The sequence below is a fragment of the Geotrypetes seraphini genome, chromosome 3 (assembly GCF_902459505.1).
Source record: "Geotrypetes seraphini chromosome 3, aGeoSer1.1, whole genome shotgun sequence".
Classification (NCBI taxonomy): domain Eukaryota; kingdom Metazoa; phylum Chordata; class Amphibia; order Gymnophiona; family Dermophiidae; genus Geotrypetes; species Geotrypetes seraphini.
Genome location: NC_047086.1, coordinates 104,057,233 through 104,067,082, shown reverse-complemented (window position 1 = coordinate 104,067,082; position 9,850 = coordinate 104,057,233). Strand labels below are relative to the sequence as shown.

Here is a 9,850-nt window from a genome sequence, read left to right as displayed (position 1 = left end):
CCCTTCCCTGGTCCCCCTGTCCAGAAGTAGCCCTTCTCCCTACCTTTTACCTCCCCCCTGTCCAGCAGTACCCCTTCCCTACCTCCCCTGTCCAGCAGTAGCCCTTCACCCTTCCTTTTACTTCCCCCATGTCCAGTAGTACCCCTTCTCCCTTCCCTGCTCCCCCTGTCCAGCATCCACTAGCCCGGGCAGCCTTGGGGCTTTTGCTAGGCTGGCCTGCCTCACATTAGCCAAGTGGGCTGGCCTAGCAAAGACTCTGCGGCTGCTTGATAAAACCGCGGCTGCTGCTGCAGCTACTGGTCCGGGGTGAGAAGAAGAGGCATCTCAGCAGCATAGGCAGAAGGCAGGGAATCAGCTGAGGCATGAGGCAAGCATGGGTGATCGGTGGCAGGCGAATTATTGTATTGCGCAGGTCTGTAATAATTGTCATGCCCATTAGACATTCACTAAAAGAATTGTTTAGAGCTATTAGGGCATTATCTGAAATTAAACTGAAATGGGGAGACATAAGAAAGAGACAACAAAGAGCTTGAAAGGTTCATTTCAGTGTCATTGTCCATTGCATCATCTCTGTGCATAAGCTCTTGGTTTGCACAAAATAGGACCCAGAGGAAGGCCGTACAGCTGAAACATGGCCTGTATTGGGCCCACAGGAGTGTTTCTGCTATATACTTGTAACTCAGCATCTCAATAAAGGACTTGTCGCTGTAAAAAAAAAAAAAAAAGACAATAAGCTTGTATCCTATAACTTGCAAGAACCAGCATTTCCTATTCCATTTTTTAGCACTGTCTTAAAAGTGAGCAAACACTTCCTTGCTAGGTATTTGCTCAGTGCTGCAGCCACTTTCTGGATTTAAACAGAGCTCTGGCCTATAGGAATTGAATGGACTTTGTTGGATTTGCTGCCCCTGAATCACTAACACGGCTTTGTAAAAAGAGTGCTCAGTTCTTGAGGAGCACAACCCAGTGGGATGTTCAGATTTCCACAATTAAAAAATCCACAGGATTTTGATTACAATGGAGGTGGTGACTGGAGACAAATCTCATTGCCACAATCTGTCTGGTTTTCAATCTCGGTTAAATTCTGAATCATTGTCTCCAAAATCCTCTGTTTTATATTAATTTCCTGTGATACTGAAGTTTTATTTACAAAATAGAAAACAAGGAAAAAGGGTTTCAAAGGGCCCAACTTTCCTTTTCATCACTTGCATAACTAATCGCTCACTGCATTCCTGCAAAAGTCCAATGACTTCATCCACTGATCTAAATGATATGGTACAGTGCTCTACTAGTCTTTATAAGGCCACCTGCAAACATTAGTACAATAAGCCACATTTATTGCTATAGCAGGGGCTGCAGAGAAATGTACTCCACGAGGGAAATCTTTCAGAACCTAGGGTATTCATAAAGCAAAAAGTAAAAGCTAATGTCAACCTAGGAAAGAAGAAGCAGGGTTAGATGTTTTGACAATCTGCATAATATCAATATAAGGATATGAAAACAAACATTAATACTGCTATATCATACAGATCCCGCTAGTCACTACTCCCTGTCAGGACAGGATTAATTCGTCGAGGGCCCCTAAGCACACAAGTACACTGGGCCCCCCACCCCACCCCACCATGCATCCAGGCAGAAACAGGAAGCTGTGTCAGAGGGAAGCTTTGGGCAAGCAGCACCACTTGCACAATTACAGTTCCCGTTGCCTTTCTTACCCACGTTGCTTGCTTGTCTTACTTTCTGTCGTTGGGGGGGGGGGGGGGGCCCGCATTGCCAATTGATGCTGGAGGGGCCCATCACCGTTTGGAAAAAACAATGTTGATGCCCTCCTTCATTGGGTCCCCCTGACCATTTCGGGCCCTAGGCACTTGCCTACTTGCCCTATTGGTTAATCCTGCCCTGCTCCCTGTAGGCCACTGAATCTCAACCCAGTCTTCTGGACAAACCTAGTCAGTCAGAAAGATTTGCACAGAATATAGGAAGTGCAATGTGGTATTTCAAAATATTGTGTTTTCAATTACCAAGGACAGGCAGGTTCCCTGGAGTTCTGAAGAACTTGCTTGTCCCTCACTATTGAAAATGTGATAGTGAAACAGCATCTCTCCCTGGCAGGACTCCCCATCACCTTAGAGTGCCTGCAGTGAAAGCAGTTAGCTTATCAGGATTTTAAAAAAGGTTTGAACAACTTTCTAAAAGAGAAATCCATAAGACATTATTAAGATGGATGTGGGAATATCCACTGCTTATTCCTGTTTAGACACAGAGTGACTCAGAAGTACTATTATTCCTAGCACAAGCAGTATAAAATATGTTTTACTCTTTAGTATGTTGCCAAATACTTGTGACCTAGGTTGGCCACTGCTGGAAATAGGATACTGGGTTTGATTTACCTGTGGTCTGTCCCAGTAGGCATAGGCAATGGAACGGGAGGCTACAAGGGCTGTGGCCTCCCCCAAAATTTGATCCCTGGTGGTCCAGGGGAGCAGCAGGCAGGAGCGAGCTTTCCACGCTCCTACCCACTGCTAACCTGGTTGGTGGCAGCTGATTTCTTCTGCCGCTGAGGGCAAACCAGCAGGAGCGCACTTTGGCACTGCCTGCTCAGCAGCTTCTTTGGCTCCCGTGAATTCTCACAATTCATGAGAATTCACGGGAGCCAGTTAAAAAAGCCGCTGAGCGCTGAGGAAGCAGCGCCAAAGCGCACTCCTGCTGATTGCCGCTCAGTGGCAGAAGAAATCAGCTGCCACTGACCGGGAGGAGGTAGTAAGATTGGACAGGGTGCACTGCAGAGCCTGGGAGGGAGGGGGCTAGGTGCAGAGTCTGACAGGGGTTGAAAGGGAGCTGGGTGCAGAGTCTGACAGGGGTTGGGAGGGAAGGGAGCTGGTGCAGAGTCTGACAAGGGAGGGAAGGAAGGAAAGGGGCTGGGTGAAGAGCCTGACAGGGGTTGGGAAGGAAGGGAGCTGGGTGCAGAGTCTGACAGGGAAGGAAGGAAGGGGGTTGGGTGCAGAGTCTGACAGAGAAGGAAGGGGGCTGGGTGCATAGTCTGACAGGGAAGGAAGGAAGAGGGCTGGGTGATGAGCCTGACAGGGGAGGGAGGGAAGAGAGCTGAGTATAGTGTCTGATAGGGGAAGGAGGGAGAGAGGGTGCAGGGCCTGACAGGGGAGGGAGGGGGCTCGGTGCAGAGCCTGGCAGGGAGAGGCTGGGTGCAGAGGGTAAGGAGTTGGGAAGGCAGGGAGGATAGATGCTCAGGGGTTTGGGAAAGGCATATACTGCACGTACTGGGAGAAGGTTGGGAAGGACAAATGCACGGGCTGGGGGGAGCGGGTTAGGAAAGGAGGAAAAGAGAGATGCTGCACAGGTAGAGTAATGGGAAGGGAGAGAAATGCTGCCGGTGGGGGAGGGAATAGGATCAGAGAATTGTTGGACATAGGTGTGTAGCATGAGAGGGAAAGAGAGATGATGTATATGGGGAAAGGAAGAAAGAGGGAGAATTGTTGGACATGATAGCGGTGGAGAGGAGGGAGAAATGTTATACTGGGAGGGAGGAGAGATGACCCAAAGAAGGGAGTGATGTCAGACCACAAGAATGGGAAGGAGAGCGAGAGATGCTAGACCACAGATAGGAGAGGAGAGAGATGTTAGACCTTGGGAAGAGGAAGGGAAGGAGAGATGTCAGACCATGGGAGAAGAGAGAGATTCCAGGCTATGGGAAGGAGAGGAGAAAGATGCCAGACCATATGAGAGGGGAAGGCAGAAGACCAGATGTCTGACCATGGGAGAGGGATGAGATGGTGCATACGGATGGAGGGGAAGGGGAGATAGAGGCTAAAAAGTTCAAACTGTTTCAAAAGTTCAAAATAACTGGTTTGTTCTTGTTGTTAATATCATGCAAACGTCACTTCATACTTTATGAAAAAATCCACTTAGCTGTTAAACAGGAGTGAGGGGGTCTCAACGTGGCCCCGTTTCGTTCCCTGCTTCAGGGGACCCGATGTAAGTTGGTTCAGAACGTGGCCCCGTTTTGTTCCCTGCTTCAGGGGACCCGATGTAAGCTGGTTCAGATAGAATCCTAGTTGATACTAGTGCTGGAATAGCATAACTGCGTGACTTGCAAACAAACGCATCTGTTTAAAAACCACAAATAGAATTGTGTCAAGTGTGAGTGAATACCCTTAACACACCCACACAGGCACATTTAACTTAAAGTACTGCATAACGCCAAACCTACAGGTTGACAGCACACTGTTCACAAACTCCAAAAGAGGCTTCAAAAGTCAAAAAGATAACTTCTTGCGATTCAGACCACCAGGCTGAAATGGATCACTGGCGTGTTTTTATGCAAAAACTATTCAAAAAACATCGAAGACGTCAGGATGTCAAAACGTGTTGCAAGTCACGCAGTTATGCTATTCCAGCACTAGTATCAACTAGGATTCTATCTAAACCAGCTTACATCGGGTCCCCTGAAGCAGGGAACGAAATGGGGCCACGTTGGGACCCCCTCACTCCTGTTTAACAGCTAAGTGGATTTTTTTTCATTAAGTATGCAGTGACGTTTGCATGATATTAACAACAAGAACAAACCAGTTATTTTGAACTTTTGAAACAGTTTGAACTTTTTAGCCTTTCCAGGTCGTGATCAAAAAACATTTTTATAGAATAACAATGACTGGAAGGTAAACTTTTTACCCAAGGGAGGTTTTGTAGCCTTCCTTTCAGAGTTTCACATCTCTGAGTAATTTTATACAGTATTTCTTGATCACCCTTCAAAGGCTTGTCTAATTTACATGGTCAGTTATATGTCTTTTGAAAGACGGATGTATGGCAGAAAGTGAAAGAGAGAAAAACAGCAAATGGATAAGGTGGCCCTGGATACACAGTTAAAAGTACAGACAGAAGGACATGCAGCCAGAGAGAAAGATGTTTTGAAAACCAAAATAACCAGGCAGGGGGAATTATTTTATTTTCAATTTAGTGATTGAATTGTCAGTTTTGAGAAATTACATCTGCTATCTATATTTTGTATTGTTCAGGAAGAAATGCATTTATTTCTATTTCTCTGGGGGTTGTACTGCATGAAGAGTCTTGCATCTTAGGGTTGTGTTTGTATATATTAGTACTTTTAGTTTGTGGTCCTGTATTTGCATAGGGGTTATCTGTGTTCTGCATGTGTGACCAAGGCCAGGTATTCTGGTAGGAATGAATGTTGAGAAACATACAGTGTGCTTTGCATAGTTTAATTTTGTGGTTCACCATTATGTATTTTTAATAAGATTATATTGTGTATATATGAAAAATGGTATTACAATTAGTACTATTATGGGGCAGGGTCTGGGGCAGAGCTTGCGGACCCCCCAAACAAAAAAGCATTCCACTACCTATGCCAGTAGGGCAGCTCTTATGTTCTTCTGCGCTTATTGATATGCTCACTATGGAACTGCTCCATGATTGAATGGGGGTTTGTCTGTGTGTTTGGGTGTGTGCAGTTCCAGTACATGGTGGGCCTCAACTTTTGCTGGTGGAGCAGGATGGAATTTTTTCCCCAATGCAGCTCAGCAAAAGGGAGATTTCCCCGTCAGGTGAGAGTTGCTGCGGGGTCAAGCAGGCTAGTACCTTTTTGGTGCTTGGAAGAAAGCTTGGATACTGTTTGCAGCTAAGTTTTTTAATCTTTCTGCTCACTATAGACATTGTTTGAGACTGTGCTATGTGCTGCATGTTGTGCTCACACACTTGAGATTTGGCATGCTGATGATTTTTTGAGGTGGTTCCTTTGAGGGCTGCTACAGGTTTTTTTCTCACTGCTAGTTGTTACACTTTTGTTTGCAGCCTTACCTCCTTTTTTTTTTTTGCCATATGAAGCTCAACTGAGGCTTTTTCTCCACTTTTCTCTCTTTTTTTTTTTTTTCTTGGATTGACTGTGTGCCGTGTGTGGACAAGTGCAGTGGGTATTCCTTGCAGTGTCTCTTGGGGACCCTTTATGGTTCCTGATAGGACATAGGTTGAGAAACTTAGTGTTTATATATGTCCTTTCCCTAGTGTTTTGAGTGGTTCCATTTGTACCCAGTCTTAATGCTAATGGTATTTGGTGCAGTGTTAATTGCTCCTAAATGAATCCTATAGGGAAACTGCCCTCATGAGTGGGATTAGTTATACCAGGACTGATGTGGAATTTGATTTTCCATTTTCTCTATGAATACTAGCTCCAATCTGTCTCAAGATAGTGTATTCAAGATTAGAGTAGCAAAAAAAGGGTGAGGATAAGAATTAGTCACCCAGATATGCTATTATAAATTAGAACCTAAACTTAAATATAGCAAAATTGTATCTCCACAATTAACACATTTGTCCTTGTTTTTAAAACGTATTGACTCACAGTTAAAGTGAAAACTACCTTACATGGTGAAAGGAGATAGGAAGAGAGATCCAGCTACATCAGTAAAGGCTGTAAACTTGTCAAGACTTTAGAGAAAGAAGGGACTCCTTATGGTTTGTTTATTCAATGCTGATATTAATAAACGTTCAGTATCAAATGATACACTCCTGTCCTACTTATATTAAACCTGCATTGGAGGAGGAGATGTCTTTCAAAATTTAAGCCTCAATGTTAATAAGATACCAGCGGACTCCATTTTTTTCAGACTTCTTAAATTACGGATAACTTTCTTTAGCCGCTTGATGGCGATAGCAACCATTATTATCGGCTGAGTGATTTATTGTAGGAGTTTCTTATGAGGCCGCTTTTCTTAGTCAGCAATATTAAAAATGAAGTAATTCAGTTATGCTTTAGGGCAAAACAGGGCTACTTGATCCTTTTCAAGTAAGAAAAAAAAAAAAGCTAAGTCCTTAGAAGTCTAAAAGGTAAATAAGGCGCCTTGCCCTAAAAAAGGTCGACTTTAGACTTTCATAAAATTAAGAGAAGATCAGTTACAACGCTTAACAGTTCTTTAACGAAAGGAATTTCTTCCAAAAGCGTTATTAATTACTCGAAAGCTTGTTACCTATAAAGCAAAAAAAAAAAAAAAAACAACAACAACCCAAAAGAGTAGTTAAACTACTGTATAATGGGGAAAAAAATCACTTGCCCACAACGATTTCCCTAAAGAAAATCATTCCCACCGTTACGTTAGAAGCAAGTTTTAAAAACATGTACTGTACTATTACTTTCTATTATAGCCCTTGCTAGGCGCACGCAGCGCTGTACCCACATTACTGTCTATGCAGGTACTTTTTCTGTACTAATAGCATAAGCCGGTCGGTAAAGTAGTAGCATCTACTTATTCTTTCAAGCAACAGCCATATGAATCGCGCACAGCCAATAACTCAATCCAGCCGATTGGATTACTTTGTGCTTTCTTCATTACAATCAGGCGCACGGCGCTGGACCTACGCAGAGAGCGCGCGCTATTTTTGCCTCGCGCTCTCGCTCATCAAAGCACAGTTGGCAACGCTCTCGCTCGAGGGCTTCCCGCAGAATCCCATGGACTTATTTTAAAAGCCGTAGACAGCTAAGTGTAGTTATCATGCTCAAGGAGAGTCGCAAAATGAGTCGGCAGGAAACGACCCCCAGAGGAAGTACTTATTAAGCCAAAGACTTGCTATGAGCCAGCAATGGGACTCACACGCTTCCGGCTGAAGGGGCGGGGCCTAGGTCAAGTAAACGCTAGGAAGAGGTGTGGTGTTCGACCTGTGGCGTTCGATGGGCGGGGCCACGGCCAGGTAAAGGAGAGAAAAGCATAACGCCGTCCTGTGGAGAGGGGAGGAGCCCGGCAGGTATGGGCGGAGCTCTTGAGCGGCTGTAAAGCTGGGGTAAGGGGCGGGGCGGCGTGCCGTGTTCTTTTCTGTGGGTGGAAGTGCTCGGGCGTTCTGTAGAGAGCCGTCTGTTCGCGCGGAGCACTAGGTGTGAGGATGGTGAGGATAGCAGCCCTGAGCGCCCTGGTTCTCTGCTTCACGCTGGTTTTCTCGGTGAGTGTTTAGCTGGTTTGTCTCTCCTGTCTTTTTGATCTCTTGGTTATCGTTCAGTGAGGAGGAAAGCGATTCTGACCCGAAAGTCTAAAATAATGTGTTGGTGGAGTGGCTGCTCCGGTGGGGTTTGGCTTATGCGACCTAACTGCTTCTGGCCTAGATGTTGGTCTTTAGGTTTAACCCTGACTGTGCCCCTTTCTGCCCGATTGGCTGGTGCATGTTGCGCTTGGGGTGTTATTGGATTATGTGTTCTCCCAGAGTGGGTTTTTTTGTTTGTTTGTTGTTGGTTTTTTTTTTTTTTTTTTTTTGGGGGGGGGGTTTCCCCTGGGAATGGGATTCTCCTGGTTTTGATAAAATTAAGAGAAGATCAGTTACAACGCTTAACAGTTCTTTAACGAAAGGAATTTCTTCCAAAAGCGTTATTAATTACTCGAAAGCTTGTTACCTATAAAGCAAAAAAAAAAAAAAACAACAACCCATATTTCATGATGTCTTTAAGTCCTCATGATGAAAAGACTGATCCTGGGTTTACTATGTTTTAAAAAGTTCTCGAGGGCACGTCAGTAACTTCAAGTGAATACCCCCTCCCCCTTCGCACACGTGTTTAGTTATATCTGCTTTAAGCCAAAGGGTAGTGACCAGTTTGCTCTGGATGCGCAAGCGATTACTCAAGATCTGTGAAACTTTCGGGTCAGTTGCGTGGTGTGTCCTTTTGCTAAATGTACTACTCCCTGACGAATTTTCTTCTGTTTATGAAACAGAACAGACTATTGTTTGTGCTCTCTATAAAATCACTTAACATTTAAAGTTGACAGTGACTTTATCAAGCTCTTGTGGCTGTAGGGAGGGTGGTTCATTTAGTTTCATAAACGAACAGATCATTGGGAAGCTTTTTTTTTTTTTTTTCTAATCTGATTGGAAATAGTTCATATGTGATCTCAAAAAAAAACTTCAATGGAACCTGTTACACGATTGTTGGAACAACTTTAGCTGTTGTATTCCTCTTTTACCACAAGGGGGTCAGTTAGCTCTTAGCTCTCCGCTTACCTCTAATTTAAACAATTACAAAGTATAAGAATATTGCAAATGTTGGCTTGGTGGAGTAATAATATGGTGGAGTAAGGATATGTAAATGTAGAAAGCTTTAAAAGTTGCTACTAGCTAATAATTGAAGGGGGGCTTTTGGTAGTTAATAGTTATCTGTATTTTCTTTGTATCTCTTCTCCCCGAAAATGAAGCTGTTATGGTAATTCCTTAAAAACAAATCTGACAGTGGATATTTCAGACTCACAAATGAGAAAGCAATAATCAATCAATCTACTGACCAAAAAGCAAGGCCAGGTTCCATTTCCTATCTTAAAATGTATAAATCATTCTGGTAATAACTTGCTGCACAACATAACTTTTAAAAATAAACTATTAAGGTTGAAGAGCGTGATCTATGGTGGGAAGCAGCCTCTATCTTCCTAAAGACTGCCAAAAGACATGTTGTACATCTAAAACATTATAGCATTTAACTTGAAGTTTATTGAATGACATCTGGCTTTTTTTTCTACTAGTTACTGTGGCTGAACTGTTTACAGTTCTGAAACATTGGAGAAAATTTAAGGTTTATTCTGACCTTTGAACTAGCTTCGTTGTAGGCTAACTAAATTGAATCATTATAGTTGTATGTATTTGTGTTGGGTATAAACTAACTGCAGGATCTTAAGGTCTCCTGGAACCCAGATCTGTTCTATGGTGTGATCGGCTTTTATGATCCAAGACAATAAACTTTAGCATTATGAGGGGGATTCAATAACTTATCTACCCGAGTATGAGAGAAAGTAGCAAGCATGTTGTAACATGTCTCAAGATTACTCATGATCAGATATGGCTCACTGCAAGTCTA

General features: G+C 43.7%; 1 protein-coding gene and 1 long non-coding RNA gene across 2 annotated transcripts in view; one reads left to right on the top strand and one right to left on the bottom strand.

Annotated features, from left to right (window-relative positions):
• Positions 1-220: 220 nt before the first annotated feature.
• On the bottom strand, positions 221-7,535 carry LOC117357908. Its single transcript, XR_004538896.1, has 3 exons — positions 7,340-7,535; positions 2,022-2,135; positions 221-705 (listed from the first exon to the last, which is right to left on the bottom strand). It is a non-coding gene; the product is annotated as an uncharacterized LOC117357908 (long non-coding RNA).
• A 281-nt stretch (positions 7,536-7,816) lies between these two features.
• The window catches only part of SDC1 (syndecan 1), a 128,211-nt gene continuing 126,177 nt past the window's right edge, over positions 7,817-9,850 (top strand). The window contains exon 1 of the mRNA XM_033939158.1: positions 7,817-7,959. Coding sequence (XP_033795049.1) covers positions 7,903-7,959 — 57 coding nt within the window. The 5' untranslated portion in view covers positions 7,817-7,902. The remainder of the gene's footprint in view (positions 7,960-9,850) is intronic.